This window comes from Camelina sativa, chromosome 4 (genome assembly GCF_030686135.1).
Source record: "Camelina sativa cultivar CO46 ecotype springtype chromosome 4, ASM3068613v1".
Taxonomy (NCBI): domain Eukaryota; kingdom Viridiplantae; phylum Streptophyta; class Magnoliopsida; order Brassicales; family Brassicaceae; genus Camelina; species Camelina sativa.
The window spans coordinates 26,479,467-26,505,711 of NC_141883.1; the positions used below are offsets into that span (position 1 = coordinate 26,479,467).

The 26,245-nt window shown below is 32.7% G+C and overlaps 6 protein-coding genes and 1 pseudogene across 11 annotated transcripts; 2 read left to right on the top strand and 5 right to left on the bottom strand.

Annotated features, from left to right (window-relative positions):
- Nucleotides 1-1,094: 1,094 nt before the first annotated feature.
- LOC104781924 (multiple organellar RNA editing factor 6, mitochondrial) lies at nucleotides 1,095-2,671 on the bottom strand. Of its 2 annotated transcripts, none has more exons than XM_010506722.3 (4): nucleotides 2,188-2,671; nucleotides 2,001-2,098; nucleotides 1,807-1,872; nucleotides 1,095-1,456 (listed from the first exon to the last, which is right to left on the bottom strand). In XM_010506722.3, exons 1-4 carry the CDS (start codon nucleotides 2,574-2,576, stop codon nucleotides 1,311-1,313), a joined length of 699 nt encoding a protein of 232 aa, XP_010505024.2. In that variant the 5' UTR covers nucleotides 2,577-2,671; the 3' UTR covers nucleotides 1,095-1,310. The 2 variants fall into 2 exon arrangements, with proteins under 2 accessions (XP_010505024.2, XP_087366960.1); XM_087510834.1 differs by having other exon boundaries at nucleotides 1,807-1,883; nucleotides 2,188-2,620.
- A 159-nt stretch (nucleotides 2,672-2,830) lies between these two features.
- On the bottom strand, nucleotides 2,831-4,860 carry LOC104781925 (protein neprosin-like). 2 transcript variants are annotated; one of them, XM_087510833.1, is made up of 7 exons: nucleotides 4,673-4,860; nucleotides 4,510-4,581; nucleotides 4,009-4,159; nucleotides 3,749-3,915; nucleotides 3,592-3,645; nucleotides 3,342-3,488; nucleotides 2,831-3,202 (listed from the first exon to the last, which is right to left on the bottom strand). In XM_087510833.1, the coding sequence occupies exons 1-7, from the start codon at nucleotides 4,742-4,744 to the stop codon at nucleotides 2,831-2,833; spliced, it is 1,035 nt and encodes a 344-aa protein (XP_087366959.1). In that variant the 5' UTR covers nucleotides 4,745-4,860. The 2 variants fall into 2 exon arrangements, with proteins under 2 accessions (XP_087366959.1, XP_087366958.1); XM_087510832.1 differs by lacking the exons at nucleotides 4,510-4,581; nucleotides 4,673-4,860 and having other exon boundaries at nucleotides 4,013-4,152.
- Nucleotides 4,861-7,970: 3,110 nt separating this feature from the next.
- LOC104781926 (protein neprosin-like) lies at nucleotides 7,971-10,102 on the bottom strand. Its single transcript, XM_010506724.2, has 7 exons — nucleotides 9,982-10,102; nucleotides 9,785-9,856; nucleotides 9,281-9,427; nucleotides 9,028-9,192; nucleotides 8,863-8,916; nucleotides 8,572-8,718; nucleotides 7,971-8,432 (listed from the first exon to the last, which is right to left on the bottom strand). Exons 1-7 carry the CDS (start codon nucleotides 10,057-10,059, stop codon nucleotides 8,061-8,063), a joined length of 1,035 nt encoding a protein of 344 aa, XP_010505026.1. The 5' UTR covers nucleotides 10,060-10,102; the 3' UTR covers nucleotides 7,971-8,060.
- Nucleotides 10,103-10,738: 636 nt separating this feature from the next.
- On the top strand, nucleotides 10,739-13,368 carry LOC104781927 (uncharacterized). Of its 3 annotated transcripts, XM_010506727.3 has the most exons (10): nucleotides 10,872-11,009; nucleotides 11,115-11,390; nucleotides 11,510-11,661; nucleotides 11,768-11,863; nucleotides 11,963-12,025; nucleotides 12,119-12,187; nucleotides 12,282-12,384; nucleotides 12,478-12,543; nucleotides 12,676-12,764; nucleotides 12,939-13,368. In XM_010506727.3, exons 2-10 carry the CDS (start codon nucleotides 11,177-11,179, stop codon nucleotides 13,086-13,088), a joined length of 1,002 nt encoding a protein of 333 aa, XP_010505029.2. In that variant the 5' UTR covers nucleotides 10,872-11,009; nucleotides 11,115-11,176; the 3' UTR covers nucleotides 13,089-13,368. The 3 variants fall into 3 exon arrangements, 2 of the variants coding, with proteins under 2 accessions (XP_010505028.2, XP_010505029.2); XM_010506726.3 differs by having other exon boundaries at nucleotides 10,739-11,390; XR_015597197.1 differs by lacking the exons at nucleotides 12,282-12,384; nucleotides 12,478-12,543; nucleotides 12,676-12,764; nucleotides 12,939-13,368 and having other exon boundaries at nucleotides 10,872-11,390; nucleotides 11,768-11,886; nucleotides 11,921-12,025; nucleotides 12,119-12,149.
- A 4,817-nt stretch (nucleotides 13,369-18,185) lies between these two features.
- Nucleotides 18,186-19,503, top strand: LOC104781928 (AT-hook motif nuclear-localized protein 21 pseudogene; annotated as a pseudogene). Its single transcript, XR_015597198.1, has one exon. The product of XR_015597198.1 is annotated as an AT-hook motif nuclear-localized protein 21 pseudogene (transcript).
- Nucleotides 19,504-21,720: 2,217 nt separating this feature from the next.
- On the bottom strand, nucleotides 21,721-22,474 carry LOC104781929 (uncharacterized). The gene has a single exon (XM_010506729.3). The coding sequence runs from the start codon at nucleotides 22,131-22,133 to the stop codon at nucleotides 21,768-21,770; it is 366 nt and encodes a 121-aa protein (XP_010505031.1). The 5' UTR covers nucleotides 22,134-22,474; the 3' UTR covers nucleotides 21,721-21,767.
- Nucleotides 22,475-23,205: 731 nt separating this feature from the next.
- Nucleotides 23,206-23,801, bottom strand: LOC147946217 (late embryogenesis abundant protein 18). The gene has a single exon (XM_087510835.1). It carries the CDS (start codon nucleotides 23,729-23,731, stop codon nucleotides 23,438-23,440), a length of 294 nt encoding a protein of 97 aa, XP_087366961.1. The 5' UTR covers nucleotides 23,732-23,801; the 3' UTR covers nucleotides 23,206-23,437.
- Between the last annotated feature and the right edge of the window lie 2,444 nt (nucleotides 23,802-26,245).

Below are 26,245 nucleotides of genomic sequence, written 5' to 3' on the forward strand. Positions count from 1 at the left end.
TTATATATCTGAATGAAGTAATTGGGATCAGTTAAAAATATATATATATATATATATAATGTAAATGAAAACAAATATTTTGAATTTTGGAATGTATATGATATTGAAATTGAATGAGTATGTGTGTAGGGAAGAGATAACATATAGTTTTACAAATACATATTCAGCAGGATACATATTAAAGCTTTATTAAAGTTGGTTTAAAATTTAATTTGTAAATGAATACGGAGAGCATGTTTTCCGGATTCCAAACAAAAAATTAAGGGTCGATAGGAGGCGTCATTCTCCTATAAAAGCAGGAATTAATATCAGGACTCAAGAGTTGACTCTTTTGAGAGCTAATGAGGTTTACGGAGAGATGAAAGACCAAGTTTTTGAACTGGATGTGGTCACTTACTGTATCTTTATTAATGCGCATTGCTAAGGCAAACATGTATGGTGATAATGAAGCTGTTAGGATTCTTCAATGATATGGGAACCCCAGGATTTGTTTGCTCGGAGTTATTTTGAGCAAAGATTTTATCAACCTGAAACAGGATCGATCTAGTCATGGCATCGTGTTTTCCTTTACTTGCCGCCGTGGCTAAAGCTTTCCGGTAGGCAAGGCTCTCAAGGGAAGAGGTCAAGTTCAATGAAAGGCTCACTTACACCATGTAACTCTTTTTTTACCTGTAGGCGAAGTTTTAGTCTCTAGAAAATAAAGCAGATTTTCATGTATGTTAGTCTACTTATAAAAGCTCAGGGATGGGGGCTACTACTCTTCCCTGCTGTTCTTTCATTACAGGCACAGTGAGGATCATGCTGGCTCGTCATAGCTGCCTCTCTCAAGGTTCAGCAGTTGCGTTATGTGGTCTAGGTACTCCCTCATCTTTGATATCAACAGTTCCCATTCAAGAGCAAAGTGCCACAGGGTCTTCTTCAGTTAACATATCCGGTTGTTGATGATGATTGCTTTTGTATTGTTTGTCACAAAATTAGCTCTATCATCGCCTCAGTCAACAACAGACAGACGAACTCGCTCATTTTTCTTTTCTTTTCAAAGCAAGTATCTCTGTACTCAACCCAAGAAATGAATCGTTTCTTCAAAAGAAAGATTGACACAACACTTGTAACACAATTTATTATTAAAAGAAGATTTATATCGATAGTTGCAGAAACAAATTTGATGCATTCGCTTTCACCAAAACACCACCATATATACATTATTATTCGTTAAGAGTCTAGCAAATTAAAAGAACAAAGAAAAAAGAAGAGCATCTGAGCTCAAAAGGCAAGGATTGCTCTAGAGTAGAGCGTCCTGAGAATAAGAGTCAACGCATGTTCTCCCTCCGTCGGACATTTCTGGTTCTGTCATGGTACTTTGGTTTATCCGATCCTCTTTGAGTTGTTAACTCCACTATCCTCCTCTGTCTCTCTGGTGGACGCGGAACTACTTCTCCGTTCTCAAACAACTCAGCTGCAATTGCAATAACATTTAAGCAAAGAGTTTTTGAGCTAAGCTAAGCTAACCTGATAGAATCCAACAAAAGATATCAAGTACATAAACCAAAGAAGCACTTCGCAAGTTCAATCAATCTTTCATACATATGTGAACAAATGCATCATCAAAGAAAATGTTTGCTTAAAAAAAATACAGTCAAGTTTCAGTTTTTACTTAAAAGAGTGATGCTTCTCCAAGAGATCCACTTATACCAATGCCAAAACCAGACTTTTAAATTCTTGATGATTATGACAAAAGGACATCAAGAAATGATCAATGAATACACACAACTTGAGAAAATGCAGAACAGTGTTGATACACTTTACCTCCGTAATCTTTGTACTCTGGATCAACATAAGAGTCCGGAAGCACGAACAGAACACCAGGAAGTCCTGATGAGTGTCTCAATTAAAAAAAGAAGCCAATTCCATCAATCACAATCACATCATCTGGATTCTAAAGAACCATACATACACATCCAGTGACTGACAAAAAAACTTAGTGTGTCTCAAAAGATTACCTTCAAGTTTGTTTGATGTTTCCTCATCGATCTGACAACCAAACCCAAAATACCTCTCGCACGAAACATTGTAGATCTTCTTCTTAGCTTCTTCCTCACTGATAAACCAAAACAAGAATCAGATTTTGAGTATCATAACAGTGAAGTAGCTGAGGAGGAATACTTAACGAACACGACAAGGACTTACCTGCCGACAATTTTGGCTAGGGTTTGAACATAGCAATCAATCATTTGCTGTTTCTGCGCGTTTTCGCCCCCAGGCTTGTCCATGACGATCAGCCAATGCTCGTAATCGCAGCCAGGAAACAGCGGCGCCATTTCCGTGGGTGGTCGATCACTGAAACTGGATCCGGATTTGAGCGGCGAATACGATCCACCGGACCTATCCATCCGGGTCCGTATCGTTGTGAAACGGGTCAAAGCAGGGATGTACCCGACGGCGTGGAACAGCGTCGGTGAGGTTCGACGGGAGAGGTGGTGAGAAGGCAGCGGGGGTTGAGAAGCGGCGGCATTTGAGGAGGAAAAGAAACGCTTAGCTACGCGTGAGGCCGTTGATCGGGATAGTGTTTTCGCCATTCAGACTGGTGTGGTTCCCGGCGATGATCGACGATGACGAGACTTAGGGTTTAAGGTAAAAGGGGTAAAATTAATTGGGCTTGAAGTTTGTTATTATTGGGCCTTTTCATTTCCAACTATATAAGGCTCGTTTGGATGAGAGATGATGAGAAATTGAGAATTCGTTTCTACTACTACTGTACGTTTGAACTTTGTTAATAAACAAAAATAATTAGATATAACTTTATTTTTATTCAGAAATTTAATAGAATTCATCAAAAACCACATTGACCACCAGGTCCTCCAAATGCGAAGGCCAATCCGGTGGATTTAAGGTAATCCAAATATGTTACCCTATAGCAACTATATGTGCCAGCAACAAGTCTTGTTTTCTTATTCTCTAGATACACCTTCTTGTGGTTCGAATTTATAACGAAGATGTTTTTAAAATATGCTGTCTTTTTTAAATCTGTCACTGGAAAATGTCCGTTTCCCATAGGAGGACTAATTCCAGATGGAGATAAATAAGTATTTCCTCCAAATGTTATTAGAGAAGCCCCTTTGTTTAAGTGTGTAAATAATTCTTTGGGCCAATAACCAACCACTTCATCAAAGAATTTAAGAACCCAATTTCCACTGGAGCCATCCTAAATACATATGAAACAAATAAATAAAAAGAAAAGACTTTCAACAAATACTCAAGAGATCAAAATAATTGGTGGTTTAATAATTTTTTTTGAAACTTAATATAAAAAAATTCGTAAATAAGACTAAAAAATAATTTACCTGAATAACTTGCATTCGGAAGGTAAGGCTCTTTTGACCATAGACGGATGACCCCCAGAATCCTTTTCCAAGAATAAGTTTTCGACTTACAACCACAAAGCCAGGACATTGTGTATTATAGCATCCTGTTTTTTGATAATGATCTCTCTACAAATAAATTTTAAAAAATAAATAAATAAATTAGTAAAGTTCATCCAATTGTTTTTGTTTCTTATGTGAATAGATTTACAATTAACTAAAAACTACTCACAGTCCAATATATTGTTAATCGTGTGACATTGTCACCATACAATCTTGGATGCACCTATAATAAATAAATAAAAACATATAGTTAAATACTCATATATGTTAAAACCACATGATTGTGTATACGATGCATAATCTTTAGTAACTAAATGGTGGTATACACTTATTGTCCAACCAGCTTGTATACTATTGACTTGACCTGCATGTCCATTCTCTAACCATATTTGACTTTTACTGTATTGACCGTTGGTCAATATTAATAATTCATGAATACTTATTTCTGCTTCAGCTCCTCGATAGATAGTTCCATTTTGCATTGTCTCAATTGCTGCATAGTGTAAAATTTTTAAATATATGTTAGTCTTAATAACTAAATGAGACTTTATTACTCCTTTCAGAAAGAAAAAAAATAGAGAGAGACATACGTGTTGACCATAAAACTCGACTGAATTCAAACGAACGCTCTGTGATTCGTTTCCTTGTCTTAAAATTGCAACTGTTCCTTTTGGACAATGCTCTTGTGTGCTATATTTGTTGCTTCTTTCAATATTTCCATCTAAGTTGAATGTTTCCTGTATCCATCACAAGTCAAAAAAGAGAGTAAGATTCTGCATAACAAATATTTCTCGGACTAATTCTTTCATAGCTGTTTGATTGACCACAACTGTTCATTCTAATATATAAATTTAAACTGAAATACTTGTCCAAAATGTTCTGAGGAATGGTCATGTTAACTATAATAATATATAGTATTAAAACCAAAAATTGAATCATTTTTAACTTTATTTTGCATGAATACTTCATACAATTTAAACATAATTTTTTTAAAATAAATTAAATATTTGAGTTTTTATTCGATTTTGACTCCAACGAATAGAATAAGATCTAAGTTATATGATCTACCAGCATTTAACTGCCTTACCTGAATCTTGTGATTTTTCAACAATGGATGTTGAAAAGCCGGTTGTTTGTATATATCAATACAATCATATTCCTATAAAATTTGTTGAAAAAATAAGAGAAAGATTGTAAAAATAAAAATAATTTTTGAAAGTAACAAACAAACATAAATTAAAGAGTCTCACATCAATGTTGCATTGTGCGCTTTGTGTAAACAACAGATAAACACAGATACATAGAGCTAGATGTAACGCCATTGATAAATTATATTTTTAGTTTATCTCTAGTTATTGTCTATGATACCTTCTGGTATATATATACAAATTCAGTCAACCACTTTAAACTATTGCTATATTACTACTCGTTTTATAATCTCTTGACCAAAATTAACATATGCATATATTTTTTGGTCAGAAATCAAATGTATATTTAGGGGAATATATCTAAATGACCATACTACATCCCTTATAAGACAAATTTACCAAAATTTTCAAAGATTTACAAAGATTTTTTGCTAAAATAATATTCAAATAACCAAAATTTATTAAAAATAATCATACTGATTTGTTTACCAAAACATATTTGTCACATTATTTATTTACTTCTTATGAATTTATCATTAGGGATAATAATTTAGGCTAAAATGTTAAGAATTTCTTAAAATGTTTTAATTTTTATTTTTATAAAGAAATTGTATTTAATTAAAAGGTGGATATGGAAATGAATACAACTAGATTTATAACATATGTATTAGACAAGAATTCAAGCAAAAGTTCAAAGAAATAGAATTTAGTAAAGAAATACAAAATCTATCTTAAAAAAAATAGGAAAATTTAATTAAAAAAATATATGATATGAAAGCTACTTTATTGTGTAACTTTTTTGGATTTTTCACCTTAAATTATTAAAATTGAGATGATTAAATAAATATTTGAGGAATAATTAAGAAAGAGGGAAAAGGTTGCGAAGTCTCGGGTTTTCGCTGGGCACACTTGAGTTGGACCAACACAGATATGTCGGACCCTCCAGCGGTGAATTTTCTCATAGCATTAAATGCATGATATGATGATTTCTGCTACTTTGTTACGTACCACAAAATCTTCCTTTCCAGCGGGAAAAATCTCATCCAACTAGGTGTAGAAGCATCAGCTTACAGTATGATACAATGAAATAGTTAAGAAATACAAACAAACACGACATATGAAGGACTTACATGCCAAAAAATTTGGCTAGGGTTTGAGCATAGCAAACAACTAATCATATGCTATTTTTACGTGTTTTCACCACAGGGCTTGTCCATCACTACAAAAAAATGGTTCATTGCATCACTTAAATAGAATCACAAAAGTAAATGATATCAATTTAAATGACTTGTTAATAAATGATGCATAATTATGTGTTTAGCATCCATTATAATTATTGATGTCGTAATCGAATAATTTGACATCAGTTCAATAAAAGTGACACAATTTTATTTGAATTTGCATCAATTCAAAAATATTTAATAGAAAATATAATTTACATCACTTAATATAATGATACAAATTAAATATCAATTAAATAAATGATACAAAACTGATATCAATAATAAAATGATGCAAAATTAAATAAATATGTATTTCAAAAATTTATTATATCAGTTGCATATAACTGATGCAAGTTAATATTAATTTACATGTGTCAAAACTCAAAAATATTCAATATTAATCTTTTTTTATTCAACAAGAATCAATTTATTTTTCTATAAAAAATCAAAAATATATTACTATTTACCAAAAAAAGTTTTATAAATTTCTACTATTAATTATTTTAAAGATACGAAAATAATATTTCAAAAATATAAATTATGATTATTTTATTTTATTTAAATATAATAATTAATCATTATATCACAAATATTTCTATAAATTAATAATTATTAAAAAAATCGTAAATATACAGCATCCGTGATATATTTTCCATAAATAATAATTATATAAAAAAAAAAACAGATCTGTTTGGATATCGTAACCTGTTTTCTTTTATTTTTTCAATTTCTCAACTTTTCTTGATTTTATTAAAAATATTGGGGAATTTTATATATGTATTTAGGCTGTTTAAAAAAACTGAAAATTTGTTTCCACTCTCTACACCACTCACGATCTGTAACTATTTAAAAAAAAAATTATGATTATTAAGGGTGAGAGTGCTTCTCCATCCATATAAGAAACAAAATTTGAGAGTGATCAAAACAACAACTTTTGTAAAATTTCTTCTTTGAATGTCAACAAGCCAATGGTAAAGACAATTATGCATTTACAACACATCTTCAGCATATAATCATCACATCTAAAACATTTAAAGGTAAATCTTCTTTTCTTCTCCCTATTTTTATATCAAGTTTTTTTTATTATCAAATGTAGAATTCTAATTTTTCTTCTGTTTTTGTTTTATACACTCAGAAAATCTAAAGATGAAACAACAATGTCATGAAAACAATGGAAAAGAAAGGGGGGAACAAAAGCAATATGTGTTTCATATAACACTTATGAAGATACATTTGACACTTCAGCAAGAAGAAAAAAAGCTTCAATTTATGATTTGGGTTCATATCAGTTTTTTTTTCTTTTTGTTGAATCTATATTAAACTAAATGCATTGTATTTATGCTTTTTATTTATTTTGTAAATAAAAATTTTAATAAAAGATATCGGTACATATTCGAAAAGATTTTAATAGATATCAAAGACAATTTTTGCATACTAAAATAATTTCGAAAATATTTAAAATAAATGAATCTGTTATTTTTGCATATTAAAATAATTTCAAAAATATTTAAAATAAATGAATCTGTTATTATATTTAAAACAATAAATCTTTTATTAGTATCAATTATTCATAAATGATACCAAATTTTAAAATCATTTATAAAAACTGACACAATAATTTAGAATCATTTGTTATAACTGATTTAATATAACATCAGTTTGAAATAAATTGATGTAAATTATTTGCATCAACAAATAATAAATAATTTTTTAAAGTGATACAAATTATATTTACATCACTTAATTCTGATACAAATATAAAAAGTAAATTATTTAAAACAACACATTTTTTGTAGTGCATGACGATCAACCAATGCTCGTAACTGCAACCAGGAAATGGCGGTGCCATTTTAGTGGGTGTTCGATCACTGAAACTGGATCCAGAATTGAGAGGCGAATAAGAGCCATCACACCTATCCATCCGCGTCTGTATTGTTGTGAAACGGGTCAAAGCAGTGATTTAACGGATGGTGGAGGTGAGAAGGAAGCGGGGACTGAGATGAGGCGACATTGGAATTGGAAAAGAAAGGATTCGTGAGGTGGTGGGTCGAGATAGAGTTTTCGTCATTGAGACTTGTGTGGTTCCCGGCGATGATCGATGATGACATAATGAGGCTCGTTTGGATGAGATGAGGGTTTTTTTTTATATATAAATATGAGGCTAATTAGAAACAAAATAAATCAAATATTATATCACTTTTAATTTAAATTAATTCATATCTGATATTTGATATTATTTTGTTGATACATAACACATATAGAATTCCTCAAACACCACAATTTCCACCTGGTCCTCCAAATGAAAATGCTACCCCAGTGGATTTATAATAGTCCCAATATGTCACTCTATAGCAACTATAAGAATCAGCGTAACGTCTTATTTTCTTATCTTCGACATAAACTCTTTTATAGTTAGAGTCTCTAACCACAATGTTTTTGAAATGTGCTGTCTTTTTAAAATCTGCAACCGGAAAATGTCCATTCCCCATTGGAGGACTAATTCCATCGGGAGATAAATACGTATTTCCTCCATAGCGTACTAGAGAAGCTCCTTTGTTCAAGTAAGTAAACAATTCTTTAGGCCAATAACCAATCACTTCATTAGATATTTGAAGTACCCAGTTTCCACTGTTGGGATCCTAATATATATGAAACAAAAGTGAAAAACAAAATATACTTTAACAAGTATCCAAAAAGTCAAAATAATTGTATGGTTTGATAATTTCATTGAAACTAACTATATAAATCTTTTCGTATAAAGGCTAAATATAAATTTACCTGATTAACTTGAATGTTAAAGGTAAGGCTTGTTTCACCATAGATGGATGACCCCCAAAATCCCTTTCCAAGAAAGAGTTTTTGACTTACAACCACAAAGCCAGGACATTGCGTATTGTAGCATCCAGTTTTTCGATAACCATCTCCCTGAAATAAAAGCAAAGATTATGTATAATAATATTTGTTACCTTAATAAAATAGCAAAGCTCATCAAATTGTTTTGATTTCTTCTCTTTCACCACAAGCTAGTTATTGTTCTTATGTGAATACCATTAACTAAAAACTACTTACAGTCCAATATATTGTTAATCTTGTGACGCTGTCACCGTATAACCTTGAATGCACCTACAATTAAAAAACATAAAAAAAAACATATAATTATGCTTATAATTTAATAACCACATGAATATTTGTGAATGCATAATCTTTAGTAAGTAACTAGTGGTATAAACTTACCGCCCAACCAGCTTGTATACTATTGAGGTTACCTGCAGATCCATTCTCTAACCATATTTGACTTTTACTGTATTGATTGTTTTGCAACTTTAAATCGTGAATACTTATTTCTGCTTCGGCTCCTCGATGGACAGTTCCATCTGTTATGGTCTCAATCGTTGCAAACTATAAATTTTGTAAATATGTTAGTCTTAATAACTAAATGAGATTTAGTAGCTCTTTTCGAAAACAAAAATTAGAGGGAGACATATACATGTTGACCATAATACTCGTCTGAATTTAAATGAACGCTGTGAGATTCATTTCCTTGTCTTAAAATTGCAACTGTTCCTTTTGGACAATGCTCTTGTGTGTTATATTTGTTGCTTCTTTCAATATTTCCATCCAAGTTGAATGTTTCCTATATGCATCACAAGTAACAAAATAAAAGTAAGATTTGGCCTAACAAATGTTTCTCGAACTACTTTTTTCATTGCTAGCTGATTGATTAGCCACATCTATTCATTATAATATACAATCTAAAATTCACATATTTATCCAAAATGTTTTTAGGAATAGCCATTATATAAGAAATCTGAAATTTTAAAATTGAAACTGAAAATTGAATCATTATAAAAAAAGTACAAATTTTATTTTGTATGAAAATACAATTTAAACATAGCTTTTAAAAATAAATAAAATATCTGAATTCTAACGCAATATGAAAAATTTAATTATTTTATGGTGGAATGGAAGAATAAGAATAAAATTATCTTACCTGAATCTTGTGATTTTTCAACAATGGGTGTTGAAAAGCCGGTTGTTTGTATATATCAACACAGTCATAATCCTGTAAAATTTGTTTAATAGGATAACAGTTGTAAAAATAAAATGAAAATCTTAAAAGAAAGAACAAAGAAAGAAAAGTTAAAGAGACTTTTTTATTTTTTTGGTCAAACAGTTAAAGAGACTCACATCAATGTTTCCTTGTGCACCTTGTGTAAACAGCAGATAAACAGAGAGACAGAACAATATATCTAATGCCATTGCCATTGATAAGTTTTTTTTTTGTTGCTCTCCAAGTAGTTACTCTACCATACTTTCCAATATAAATAAAATAATATATTAATTCTGGTCAACGAATATTTAAGGTATTGATGTGTATACGTTTTTTAATTATCTTTTTACCAAAAATAGCATATGCAATTATGCATATATTTTTGTGGTCGCAGTCAAATATATATATATAGGGAAACATGGCTAATGGTCATATACTATATTCCTTATAAATATAAATTTACCAAAAATAATCCACCAAAATTTATTAAAGGAATATTGTTTTTTTTTGTTTTCCAAATCATATTTATCACATATTCACATTATGTATTTACTTCTCATGCATTTCTTATTAGAGTTAGGCTAAAAATAATCTTTAAAAAAATATATTTTAATGAAGAAATAAAAATTAAATGTAAATGTGGATACTAAAACGATTACTACATCTAGATACTAAAACGTTTAAAGACATTGGATTTAGAAAAAAAAAATTATAAACAAATCTAAAAGAAACAAAGAAAATATAATTAAAAAAAAAAAAACCTACTGTCTTTATTATGAATTTATTTGCCTGGGTTTCGTCTCCTTAAAATTATTAAAACTATAGTCATTTTATTAAATTAAAGATATTAAAAATAAATGAAAATAATAATGAGACGAGACGACAGTTACCTCCGTTGGGCAGAGATTCTGATCCCGCCAATGTTATCTCCACGTGTCTAATACTGAATGGTTACATAGATATGCTTCATCTAATCCCATATTCTCTCGACCGTAGGATATAAATCCAACGGACAAGAAAAAACCTTATCCCTCCAGCTTTACATTCAAAGAACCCAAAATAAACGAAGCACACAGAGCAGCAGAGAGAAGAAGAAAAAAAAAAAGCAAATGAAGAAGACGAAGCACACTTCTATATCTTCACCAGTCAGAGATCACGACTAAAGGTTTTTTTTTTTTTTTTTAAGTTTCCGATTAGCTCGAAGACGAAGAAGAAGCAATGGAGCTTCCGTTACTCTCTTACGCTACATCCCCGTCGTTTCCGCGGACAGGTTTATTATGCTCTTCTTCAACTAGCGTCTGTGACTTCCCGGAGAGAAGTCGGAGTTTGAGAATGAGATTTAACGGTGGAGGGAGGCCTCGAAGCGTTACAGCTTCCGCCGAACAAAGCAGCGAAGGGATTGAGAAGACAGACGGCGTCGGTGGAACATTCGCCGGTTCTACTATGGAGGTGACAACACTTGATCGTGGCTTTGCTAATTCCACCACCGTTGATTTCCCGATTTGGGACAAAATTGGCGCCGTCATTAGACTTACTTACGGAATCGGTGAGTTAGAGATTTTTGCAAAATCCGAAACCTTTAAGATTTACAAAACTGTTCTGTTTCACCTCTAGGCTCTCTAATGAATGTATGTGAAATTTCGAAAATTTTGTTTTGAAAATTAGGAATATATGGAGCAATGGCTGTAGCAGGAAGATTCATATGTTCTGTGACTGGAATTGACTCATCTGGTGGATTTGATATTTCTATTGATGCACTTCTTGCTGGACTTGGCTATGCAACACCACCAATCATGGCTCTTCTCTTCATACTCGATGTAAGCTAAAGCTATTATAACACTCTTCTTGTATCATCTTTTTGATATCTCGCTCTAATGTTGTTAGAATTGGTTTTAGATGATTTTCTCTTTTCTCTGGTCTCAGGATGAAGTTGTCAAGCTATCACCCCACGCTAGGGCCATCAGAGATGTGGAAGATGAGGAGCTTAGAAACTTTTTTTTCGGAATGTCGCCATGGCAGGTGAGAAATTATAGCTTTTAATTTTCTTGGTTTTTTTTACAAATCTTCGATATTGAATTCTTGGTTTTGTGTTTGACAATCTCTGGTTGTTTTCTTTAGTTTATACTCATTGTTGCGGCCAGTTCGATAGGAGAAGAGCTCTTTTACCGTGTTGCTGTGCAGGTACGGTTTCATTAGAACTTAGCCTAGTAGAACTTTATATCATATACCACTTTTTATTTGTGTTATTACTGAGTAATTGCCTGGTTATCATAGGGTGCTCTGTCTGATATATTCTTGAAAGGAACACAACTGATGTCAGATTCTAGAGGCATGGCATCTCTGGTAGTTAAAATCTCTCCTTTACATTATTTCTTCTACGTTTAGATCATATATATCTTCATGGAGTTCATATGTTGTCTGTTATTATGACTTCTAGACTGGAGTCTTTCCTCCATTTGTGCCATTTGCTCAAGCATTTGCAGCTGTAATCACCGCGACTCTCACAGGCTCTCTCTACTTTTTTGCTGCTTCTCCAAAAGGTTAGGATTTGGTCATGTTTTAAGTTATCTAGTTTCTTATAGTTGATTCAGTTCTTCCTCATTTCTCGTTTTCGTTTTCGTTTTCGTTTTCAGACCCTACATACATTGTTGCCCCCGTTTTAAGGTCACGCCGAGATGATTTTAAGAAGCTTTTGTCAGGTACTCGTTCTCTTCTTCTGATCATGTTTTTGTGAGAAAGATTTTGCTCGGAGAACATGAAAACGGTTTGGTTATCATATTAATTTGATCCGCTGGGTATGATATATAATGTTTTGTCATTGCTTTGAGCAGCTTGGTACGAAAAGAGACAGATGAAGAAGATTTACTCTCCCCTCCTCGAAGGACTCTTAGCTCTCTACCTCGGTATTGAATGGGTTCAGGTAACAACATCTCCGTTTCATTTTTCGTTTTGGTTCAGTTTGGTATGCAATAATTCTGGTTCCAGTTGGTAGAGCTATACGATTTTTTTCTTGTTAAAAAACCAAACCGGTTGATTAACTAATTGACTGGTTTACCTAGTTCTGATATGTTCGTTCTTTTTTTCAAATTTCAAGACGGATAATATTCTAGCACCGATGATGACGCATGGTATATACTCGGGGGTCGTATTAGGACATGGGCTATGGAAAATTCACGATAACCGGAGAAGATTACGTCGGAGAGTCGAACGGATCAGATCGGAGGCTACTGATAAGTTGATTTAAATCAACTCTAGATTTTAATTGGTTGGGGTGGATTTGTGTGTATTTTTTTGGTATGGGGTCGTATAGTGATTAGGGAAATTAGCTAGGACCTCTTCCAATCAATTAGAGACCTTCATACAGTAGAAACTTACATACTATAGGTGTACTGTGTACATATATAATAATATCCTTATATATATATATATTATACTTGAGAAGTAACTTCTTTATTTTTATTTTTTTTGTGCAACCTTTTATGATTATATTGACCGCAGTACCAATATATACAAAAGTTTGAGCATTTAGTGGCCACAGTTTGCTTATGTAGACTTTCTAGTCTACACGTTGTTTCCCTTGGGCAGTTGGGCCTGCATCTCTAGGTATTGCTTTGCTTTGTGCCCTTGCATGGCCAGTGCCTTCATTTTCATTTGCTTCTATCCAAACTCAATTTGAACTTAACTATTACAACACCTAAATTTATTTGAAACTTGAAATCAAGCTAAAACCGAAGCTATAATAAATCGTCTACATAACCATAGATTGAAAACTCTGTACTCAAATTTGTTTGTATACTATTCATAATATGAAAAAAACTCTTTACTCAAATTGGAACTAAAATCATAGATTGAACATTATTATGAACATCATTAGCAATTAACAATAAAATAAAAAATTCTAATATATTTGATATTTTAAAAGCTACACAATATTTAATTATGCATGGCGCAAGACATCATCTATTATACGTAACATATAAAACTTAAACCTTCTTTTTTAAGGAAAAAATTCGCTAGACATAAACATGAATTTTAGTATTCGAATATTAGAGAGCTTGTATGTTTATGTCTAAGGAAAAATTTGTTCGAATTGATAGGACAATTACTAGTATCCAAAACATTTTGCTGGTATTCGAAACAGAGTTTCCAGAACCCAAGCAAGAATAGTTGGCAAGGGCAAATTTAAAAAAATAATACTAGCAATGTGGTGAATTCGATTGCTCTTGCTATATTTGTTTTTCTAAAATACATTAATTAGTGTACCTCTAATCACGAATTTGGTATCCGAACTCCAAAGTTTGGTCCAAAACTCTAATTAAGTAATAAACCAATAATGGACAGAAGAAGGATAAATTAAATAATTATGTCTTCTTTTTTATTGGGTCAACTGATTATGTCTCCTTAATAATTCAAAACTAATCTTAACAGAGAATAAATTAATTAAAAGCTAATCTTAATTAATTTTCAGAAAACGACAAATGAAAGCGAGTAGTCGGTAGAATCATGTGGAGGAGCAAACCTTATTGTATTGGTGTATATTATTTTATTTCTTCATGTCCAGATTATATCATTTAACTTAAATTATTCTAAACACCAACATTATATTGCTCGTAGTCGTAACGAACGAAATTAAAAACAAAAGATAAATATTAAACTCACAACAATTTAGTTTAGCCACCATTTATAAAATTTAAAAGTTATGATAAATAATATACCATATTTTACTCTCGTGATTATGAAAGCTTTTTTTTATAATTTTAAAACAGTGATTTATGTGACCGTACAAACTTTTCAAAGACACACATTCTTTTTTATATTGCACGTTAAATTTAACTTACTATGTTTCACTTGTATTTTTTTCTAAGTTGAAAGTACGCTGACAACAAAAAAAAAGTCATTTACAATACATTCATAATTAGTATAGCTAGTTACAACAATAACGAGAATATCTCATTATCGTTGTCTGTCTAGTCTTTAGAAACACATCAGTTTTATTTATATGTACAAAATCTTGAGCTGAAATATACATAAAATCAGGAGAAGATTCCAAAAATGTTGGTATGATAATTAAGATGCTTGCGTCCGTGGAATTTATTAAACTAATGACTATTCACATTACGGTCTTATTCTAAATTTCTCTAATTAAACATATCAGACCAATCTATAGAGAAACTAACGCATATTCTAGTAAGATAAAGTATTTAATGGTCTCAAACCTGCTGCAAACACAGATATATATACACGCAAATGGATATGCATGCATATGGATATCAATCCGCGATATCCTTATATTGGTTGATCAAGATTATTGATTACTTTTTACATGACACCCTCGAGTGATCACTAACGTAGTAAGGTTATCTCAAATTTCGCAATTATTTACATTTCAATCCGGGGGAAAAAAGAAACAAGAAGAAGAAAAGAAGAAGAAAAAGAACATTTGGTCAGATAACACACTTGCAACTTCGCATAAAGTTCGGTGGTGGCCATATGTTTTGGTGTTGCGAAGTTGGCCACCATCAAATTACTTAATTCATAATATATGTGATCGGCATGTATACTATAATTATACTGTGTCGCAAGACCAAAACAAAGCACTTCCAGACTGTACAATTAATTATCAAAAGAATATAATATGATAGTTTAAACGTATTTAATTATAAAAAGATGATCTTAAGAAATTAATTAACTTTCAAAGTCCAATGCAATTAGTTATCTCTTGTATTGGATTAGCGATTGGTGGAATCATATAAGATTATAAAACTAGTTGATCATTATTGAATATAAGTTGAGTAGAATTTATAATTTTATAACTAATGGACGGCTTCTTGATTTATTATTAAAATGGCTCCGCTGATTAATCGATAAACCATACATTTGCACAAGAAGCCGTCACACGTTGTCCGCCTTTGCTGAGTCTATCCCTTTCCATATAACTACTCATTTTTTTCTTAAATAATTATTCATCGTATAAACTATTGCGTTGTGCATTTCATAATTTATCATATTGCTAAACGATCCTATTATCAAAGAACATAAAACAATATGATTTTATCTCCTTTATTGAAATTACAGTATTTAGACCTTTTGTTCGTCTAACGATAGTTGCAACTGCAACGCCTAGTCTTACTATGTGATGGGTGAATTATAAATAAATAGATGTACTTTCGGACAGTCTTGTGGTCGACTGTACGTCTTTTGGTCTTTTGGTATATACTCACTAACTTTTTTTACCAAAAAAAAAAAAAAAAAATCGGTTTGTTAATTCGAGAAACTTAGAAGATTTGTCAGTTGATTTAAAAAAAATCACCACGAGTTACTTTGTTTATATGTTTTATTTTTGTTGCACCGTTAATCTCCATTTAACATATGACATGTACACGAATTATACACACTCACTAACCTTCTTATGAAAACGTTAGCTAATATTCTTATGAAAAAAAAACTTCAAAAAAATATTATAATAGTTAACTTGACATAATAGGTGAGGTTGTCCAAAAAAAAAAGACATAATAGGTGAAAAGAAACTAACTTAGCTTATATGGTTTTACGTTTTTAAAAAACATTTTTTTTGTATTCGAACAACTTTAACCAAAATAAAATAAATAGTAGGCGTAGATAACAGTTTGATTTTCTCAGTTCAAACTGATATTTTCGTCGTTTTGACAAATTGAAAGGTTATTCAGATTAAGTTGTTGTGAGTTGCAAAATACATGCCCAAGTTATCGTTTGGGGTATTATTTTTGAAGAAACAGTAGTTATATATAGACTTCTTCTTGTTCGTGTGAGAGCTTTATATAGTAATATAGACTATAGAGAGTTTCTTAATTTTAAAACTGGTAATCTTCTTTATGTAAACACAATAGACATAGTCGATCAGATATGTAACTACTAACTATCTAAATATTTTTAACAAAGAAGCTTGAATAATTTTGTTTTTGTTTTGATGTATATTAGTTGCCGAAAATATCAGAGATTCAGAGCTCATCAGCGCGTGGACCAACGCGACACTGCGCATCCGTCACTTGTCCGCATGGATCTCCGCGTTTTCGTGCCTTTTGTTTAATGTGTTCTCATCTTTATTGTAATTAATAATTAGTAAAAAACTTCAAGTTGTTAAGTTGTTAACCATAGTTTATCGTTGACAGAGAAAAAACAAAAAAAACCATAGTTAATTGGTCAACTTGGTTAACCAACTATAGTTAACAATCGAGTTTTTTTTTTGTCTTCTAGCTTACATTCAAGCCAACTTCATCCACTTCGTATTTGATTCCACGGAGGGTGAGTCAGGGCGTAAGATCAGGCCGAAAGGCGTAGTCGATGGAGCCCTCGAGTGCAAAGACAGTAGAGAGCTTGACTGCAAGGCAAATAAAATGTACTACCAAAATTAGTAAAATACTAATTTTTCTATGAGTGACAACAAGACTTAGAAGTTTGAATGAAGACACACAAATGAAATGACATTGATCGTAGAGATGGGTCAAAACTATAACAACTCATGAATGTTGGTATCTAAGAATTTTCAGGAACAAACATCGAACCTATTTTGATCCACAACAAGTAGTGCCCTTGATATATCTATTGATAAGGGTTACAAGGTTAACATCATATCTCTTCTAGACTTGTACCATAAACTGGAACTCCACCAACTTTCTGGTCGGGTAACCCAATTACTCCAACCCTAATGAAATAAAATCTATCAATACTCTCTTCGTTTTATGGAGGGAGATATCCTTAAAATTTTAGAAAAAGAATTCATTTCAATAACGTCGCCTCTTAATTATTGAGTTTCTGAAGAGAATCTAACATTCACCATGCTTGTTACATTTGCTTCTAAAGATCTCTGTTAGGATCATTTTAAGACCTTTACTTGAGCGTACGTGCTTTACTGTCTAAATTCTTATATATGTAGTAATTATTTGCATATGTTTTTAGTAGTTTTGTACAAGCTAGCTAAATGAAAAAAATCATTTTAGCCTTTGGAAAAACCCATTCTATAGCTAGTCTAATCATATTGGTTCAATAGACTGTCCTGATTATAACTAAGAAGTCTCAGTTTTAAATATTGGGAATTTGATTGGTGACATTATACATATATAAAACAGTGATGGAAAGAAAAAGAATACAAGATTATCGGTTTATAGAATCATATGTAAGATAAATATATATTTCCACATTCTTGGGATCATATTGTGTCCATTGCTTTATTCTGCGAGAAGACATGATAAACAATGTTAGCTTCTTCGATAATATATACATTTAACGAAATCTAAGAACCACAATAACGTCTTTATACATACTCGACAATATATATTATAAAACTTATGAGCAACTTCATCTCGAACTTTGACATATAATAATACATTAGGACACAGAATAAAACCTTATAATAATAATAATTGTCTCTTGGGGCCATTGGGTCTAGAGAGAAGACTTAGTCTTCTTCTTCATCTTTCTCTACTTGATACATTACATATTTCATTTTTCAGGTTTCTATATATTTTCTTCTCCACTTTTTATAATTTATCCGCTTGTCCTGCTATCTCTTACATTAAATCTAAAACCTAAATCATTAGAATCTCCAATCTCTTTTTAATATACTTTTCTTTTTCGTCAATTTTTTTCTTTTCTTTTCTGTTTGATGTTGGCATGGCTGGTCTCGATCTAGGCACAGGTTCTCGCTACGTCCACAACGTCGATGGCGGCGGCAGTGGCCAGTTCACCACCGAAAATCACCACGAAGATAACGGTGGCACCGGAGGAAACCACCACCATCACCATCATAATCTTAATCATCATCAAGGTTTAGATTTGATAACTTCTAATGACAACTCTGGACTCGGAGGCGGTGGAGGAGGAGGGAGCGGTGACCTCGTCATGCGGAGGCCACGTGGCCGTCCGGCTGGATCGAAGAACAAACCGAAGCCACCGGTGATCGTCACGCGCGAGAGCGCAAACACTCTTAGGGCTCACATTCTTGAAGTCGGAAGTGGCTGCGATGTTTTCGAGTGTATCTCCACTTATGCTCGCCGGAGACAGCGCGGGGTTTGCGTTTTGTCCGGCACTGGAACCGTCACTAACGTCAGCATCCGTCAGCCCACGGCGGCTGGAGCCGTTATGACTCTACGCGGTACTTTTGAGATTCTTTCTCTCTCCGGATCTTTTCTCCCACCACCTGCTCCTCCAGGGGCGACCAGCTTGACGATATTCCTCGCCGGAGCTCAGGGACAGGTCGTCGGAGGTAACGTAGTTGGTGAGTTGATGGCGGCAGGGCCGGTGATGGTCATGGCGGCGTCTTTTACAAACGTGGCTTACGAAAGGTTGCCTTTGGACGAGCATGAAGAGCACTTGCAGGTTCAAAGCGGCGGCGGAGGAGGGAATATGTACTCGGAAGCCACCGGCGGTGGCGGAGGATTGCCGTTCTTTAATTTGCCTATGAGTATGCCTCAGATGGGAGTTGAAAGTTGGCCGGGGAATTCCGCCGGCGCCGGTAGGGCTCCGTTTTAGCAAATGTTTAATTAAGAAACATTTTTATGACTTTTATGATTGATGAAATTTTATGAAATTGATTTTTCATCCTTTTTTTCTCCTCTCGAAAATTTATGAAATTATGATTTAAGAAAGCAAACATTAATATTATTCATGTATTGACCCTCTAAGTGCATGATTTTTACTTAGGTTATTGATATTTATCTTTTGAATTTCTCAAATCTTATTCGATCGGTTGATAAATATAATAAGGGTAGTGTTATCAAATTAACCCACGTAGAAAGCTTTGCATTATAAGGGATGAATAAGATGGCAAATACATTTCTCTCGTAATTTAAATGGGTTTAATGAGTTAAAACTTTAATCATTTTTTTTTACAAATACAATTTTAATAAAGAGAATATATATGAGATACTTGGATGCAAATGGTTTTTTGATATAAAAATCACAATACTGGAGAATTTCTTGTTTCTCTGATTCTCTCCCTTAAACAATAATAATCATATTGCTCACTAGGGTTTTCCAAACACATGGCTGAATAAGTTTTCTTTTTCAAATTTTGAGGTCACCATGTTATAAAATAAATACATGACCGGAAATTATAGTAAACGACAAAAAAATACGACCAAAAAAACAAATTAAAGTAATAGCGGTAACATACAAAGAGAAAGTGCAAGTGGAGTGCTAATTAATAAATTAAATTTGTTAATTTGACCAATTCATTGCCAATCATGCCCTTAATTGCCCAACCCATTTGATGCTAAGCTGTCACACACGCAATTATATAAAGTAAAGTAGCCGAGATTAATGTTCATTGTCAACAATTAGTATCGACTAACAACCATTACTTTATTTTTGTCCAATACTATACTATTGCTTATAGTTTGGAGTAGGGTTATGGATTCTAAACATAAAATATTGATCATTCGTTGTGAACTAAACAGTAAAAACATGGTTCCTAATTATTTTTTACCTGGGTGTTTTTTTATATATCCAATAGATTTCTTTTTTAAAGAATGTAAAATTATATTCAACCAAAAAACGTTTTTATAATGAATGTTTCATCGTTTGAAAATAATAGCCAAATAAGATTAAAATATCATATAATTTATCATAACTTAAATAGGAGTGGAGGATCGAGCATAAGCTCTTGTGGAGAACCAGAGTTGCAGGCCTTCATCGTAGCGGTGATCGTGTAACCCGAAGATTAAGTTGAGACGATTACGTACGATTTTGTCAATGAGTTTGATAAGTCGAGCTTGCGGGGAAGGGTCCTTGCTATCCAATAGATTATATATTTTAGCTTGTAATTTCATCAATCTCGAAGGATAACAATACGTACCGTATGTAAATTCGAATCTGAAATGAAAGTAAAACTGTAAACTGAAATTTTTCTTTAGTGAAAAAAAAAAATACAATTGTTAGAAGTTAGTTAGAACTTCATTACAGGAATATATATCTTGTCATCTTTGACTTATTAATTAGTTTAAGTATTTTAATAATGTAATTAAAAGTATAAAACCATACATCATTAGAGAAGTATACCACTGCTGGTTTTTGTGAGGGGTGGCGTAATACACAAGTTGACTTTTTTTTTTTGTCAACAATATATTTAATTAAGTTATCTCTAAATAATGTTAAAGTGTTGATAAAAAATATTTCAGCTGTGGGTAAAGAAGAGACAACGATGATTTTGACCGAAGTACCACGGATCATTCTTTTATCTTCATTGGATTTTGTATCCAATGAACATGATCATGTTCTATAAGAAGCTAATAAAAGTTTCTTTATATAAAGTCCATAAAGGTGCAAAAGTTTACTTGCTAATTATAGTTTGATATACATAATAATTATTAGTAAAACATAAAACAAACTATCACATCCAAATGTTTGACCACTAATTTTTTTGGCTAATTGAATATTGCAAATGCTTATACTGGTTATATCCTTTATTATAACAATGTTAGATTGCCACAGTACAACTGTACCACTTACCGGTTAAGACTGCTACCAAAGTGTCCTTGTATTGGATTTTATAAGTTCATTACTTTTGAGGGCAAAATAAAAGTTGTAGATTTAGAACTCGTTTTTTTTTCTTTCCCTCGTATTACTCTATGTATTATAGTAGTTGAAACAAAACTTGGAATAAAAGAAGAGAACATGTTTTGTTGGTTCTTCTATTTTTTTTGTTAAAGTTTGTTGGTTCTTCTTGCTTATCTAATTTCAAAACTAATATAAAGGACCAACTCAAAGGCCCACGTATGTCGCATATCAAATACTTTAGATAAAACTAAGAAAACTAATGCGCCTTCTCGTGATAGCCCAGTTAAATCTAGCCGACGATTGCTCGCATAATTTTTTTTGTTCTTTTATGAATGACTCATACCTTCATTAAAAAGTCTTTGTTATTATTCCACGTTAATCTATTTTTTACCTAACAATCTTGAGCATAAAAATCAATGATCTCGACAACATCCAAATCAGAAAACGTAGAGGCGTCGTTCCGAAGAAGCCACAACAAGTGCTCAGACAAGATCGAGTCGACATGATCAAGCCACACCACTCTGCCGGACCTGTTTAACCGGTTCTTGGCACGATCCTTAACCGATCCTATCAAGACTCTAAACGGGTATTCTTCGAGTACGTTCGGTTCGACCATGAACTCTTTCATCTCCTTCCCTACCACCACCCTTATGACCGGATCTTCCATATTCTCGGTCAGATTCCGGTATGCAAACCGCCTCGAGTCAGCTGAGGAGAGACGACGGAGTTTCATCACCGGAGAAATCAAACAACCCATTTGAGAGAAGAAGTAAATAGATAATTCAATAAGAAAAATATATTAAGAGTTTATAAACATCCAAAAACACAAATGAATGGTTTTGGATTAAACGCGGTTTGATTTATGTAAAGCCCGTGTGTAAAGCTTACGGACGACAGATTTTTCACGCCAATATTTGCTACGTGGCAAGCTGTGGTTGGTTGATATTGTTGCGATGTTATATGTCAAGAGTTCGATGGCCGACCCACCGGCTAAACTGTCTTTCTCCGTCCACTTGTTTTTAGACAGAGAACGATTTCACTTGTACATATATGAAAAATTTCCAGCTATATATATATATCAAAAAAAAATCATTTTCTAACTAACGTTTAGACATATACGCAAACTTTGCATTTATTATATCATTACCAAAAAAAGAAAGAAAACAACTTTCATTTACATCCGAAATATTCGTGTTACCGAATATCTTTATTTGTTATGGCTTATGAATACTTTCTGTTTATAAGTATAGATTACGAATATTTTTCTTTTTGAATGTAATGTTAAATTCAATTCAAAATAAAATACTGTATCGTTTTTACATTCGACATTTGTCCGAAAGATCAAATAGTATGGACTGTGAATATCGATTCGTATTTTACATTCGACTTTTGTCCGAAAAGTCAAAAAGTATGGATTGTGATATTGATTTATAACAAATCGATATTCTTTATAGCTACTAACCCATTTTAAAAATCTAACCCATTTTAAAAATCTAACATATATTTTTCAAAAGCATTTTCTCCATAGTTTCTCACCATTCTCAAATAGTAAACTCATATACGTAATGGTTTTTCGCTTTGTGTCGATTTCTCCATCATTTTACAAACTCACACAAATTTTAATTATTATTATTTCATCATGGATTATAGTAGCACTCTATGTAGCTCTTTTATTTCCGATCCTCACCAAAGTTTAAAACTTAATAGCATCGACGTTCTGCATCATTTAGTAGCAAAACATAGTTTTTCCCTCGTGCTTCGTATTCCGCCTCCAATAAGCTCACACACAGAGATTGTTTTTATTTTATTTTTTGATCAACACACACAGATTATTTAAGTAAGTTTATTTCTGCGAGATTACATTATGACATCTATCCATAAACATAAAAAGAAAATAACAGGAAAAAGAAAAGAAAGAAAAGAAATCAAAATTTATAAAAACTACCCAATAAAATTTCAAGACGGCTAATCTTATTATATATTAGAAAAAACATTCTTATTATATCGGTAAACTAGACCGTTAACTTAATTATGATATAGCCCATATAAAGCTAGCTAGGTTTATATCTGTCCTGGCGGGTAAGCAGCACCCGTAGATCGGGTAGGGTAGGTGGAGTGACCAGGAAGATGGTGGCCATGAACCTGAGCGTCAGCCGCATGCTCAGCCTTGGATTCGTGGAGGTCAGCCTTGGCCTGTGCCTCCTTAGACTTCTCTCGCTCCTCGGCCAACTTCTTCTCTTTTTTGGTCCTCGCCATCGTCTTCTCCGCATGACCTTGAGCCTTCGCGCCTCCGATGTTGAGCTTCTCCTTGGCCGTACTGGCCATGTCGCTGATCTTTTCCTTCGCCGACTGCATCTTCTTTCTTGTTTCTCCTTTCTCTTCTTCTTCTTATGATCAAACTATAAACGTATTTGCCTTTTGCTTTGCTTTATGCTCTCCGATCTAATTTAACGACTATTGGGTTATCACCACGTGTAATACTCACACACGTGTCATAAATTATGCATATGTACGTCAGTATACGTGGGCTACGTACGAACGTAGGCACATGCAAATAGTCAATATATAGTTTCTTGATTTTGCATTATCCTTTTCTCTCTTTAATTTTTTTCCTGGTAAAATTATTTTACGGGAAGTGTTGTATTATTTAAGTTCGATATTTCCTACAATGAAACAAACAAGCTGAAAAAATTAAAACATTTGATAAAAAAAACGTTGATGTTATTTGGCTAAAAACATACTTATTTGGATTTGTGATGTATTGTTAGTAGTTCCATAACTCATTACATTGCAAAGTGAGAGACTCGTTAATTCGCTAAATTGCCCATGATGTTGTACTACGTTTTATTCTGTTTCTTTTAAAAAAATTTGGCGTGTATACAAAAAATGTATTTTTTTAAGATACTTCATATATATATATATTATGATGAAAGTTATGACGCTTAGAACGAATAAAATATTCAAAAATGAGATAATATAATTAACATATATATATATATATATAGAAAAATGATTTATACCATCTAAGTGCAAGATCAAATTTTTATGATTTTTTTTTTTTAATTTTATTATTAGATACACAAAAAAAAAATATATATTTTGTTCATGATTAGAACTAGGCCTGGACGTTATACCCGTACCCAATTACCCGAACCGTATATAATCCAAAAAACTTGGATACGGATATGCACCGAACCAAAGACAATAATCAAACGGTTATTGATTTATCAATCCGTCGGACATCGGGCCGGATCAGATAATAACCGAAACCCGAAGAACATCTGAACTCATCTGATTCCCGTTTTCTTTTTTGTCTCGATCCTCCGAGATACATCGATCTCCACTTCCCTTATCTCTCGCGATCTATACACCGGTATGGTTGTATCCATGATATTCTTCTCTTATCTCTCGCGATTCTCTACATATAAAGGCAAAACCCTTTCCATGGAATCCCTAATACAATTCTCGTCGCTCCAGTCTTCTCCATCAAAGGCATCAAGAAATCGATAACGGTTAGTCTATGATTCATATTCTTTCTTAGTTATTCTATTATTCTTCTTTTTCTTTGAGAGGAATTCAAGTTGTAGTGAAATCTGTATTTTAGTTGCTTGATTTTGGGTTTTAATTTGCTTGATTCTTAACTCCTAAATTAGATTAGCTAATGGTTTGCTTGATCCCGATTCTGAGTATTATAGTTCTCTGCTCTTGTTAGATGAGTATTATAGTTCTCTTCTCCACTTAGAAACAAAGTTATGATCCATATAAGTTTGTTTTTCAAGTTTAGATAGAAACAAATTTTTGGGTAGTGTGAATGATAAGTATGATCCGTATAAATCTTATACTCAATCCCGATTCTTAGTAGTGAGTATTATTGTTTTCTTCTCCAGTTAGAAACAAAGTTCATATGCTTCGTATAAGTTGGTTTTCAAGTTTAGATAGAAACAAAATTTTGAGTAGAGTGAATGATAAGTATGATCCGTATAAGTCTTCTACTCAATCTCGATTCTTAGTAGTGAGTATTATTGTTCTCTTCTCTAGTTAGAAACAAAATTCATATGCTTTGTATAAGTTGGTTTATTAACTTGCATTCTTTTTCTTTTTAGATGGATTCCTCACCAGTTCCAGACAACATTGCCAAGGAGAAAGATGACCCAAATTTGATACCTGAGAGCGTAAACAAAAGGAAAGATGGTCCAGCAGATGGTGGAGGCTCAATACAACCGGACCAACCAAGAGAAAGTCGAGTACAAGATCTACTGTCTGGGGACATTTCACAAGATTTGATGACAATGTTAAGCGATGTAAGTGCAATTACTGCCACAAGTCTTACGGTTGTGATTCAAAGTCAGGGACTTCTCACCTAAAGGCTCATATGGAGAGTTGCAAGCATTTTCAAGCATGGAGGCAGAAACAATCACAGACTGTGATTAACAATCAGGGACAGCTTCAGAGTGGAAAAGTTACTGAAGAAGTGTTCAAGGAGGCTTCGAATGAGATGATTGTGTTGTCAGAGCTGCCACTTGCTTTCATTGAAAGCATCAGTTGGAAACATTTCTGCAACAAAGTCAACCTCTACAAACCACATTCTAGAAGAAACTACAAAAGACATTGTTAGAATGTATGTGGAGATGAAAGCATCTCTGAAAACTTGGATTGTTGCTAGTAATCCAAGAGTCTCCTTGACAACTGACATATGAGTTGCTAAAGCAACAGGTGCTAGTTACATGGTAATAACTGCACACTTCATTGATGTTTCTTGGCGATTGAGGAAGCTAATTATTGGGTTCAAGTATATTACAGATCACAAAGGAGCAACAATATCACGGGTTCTTCTTGACTGTTTGGCTGAGTGGGGCATAGAGAAGATTT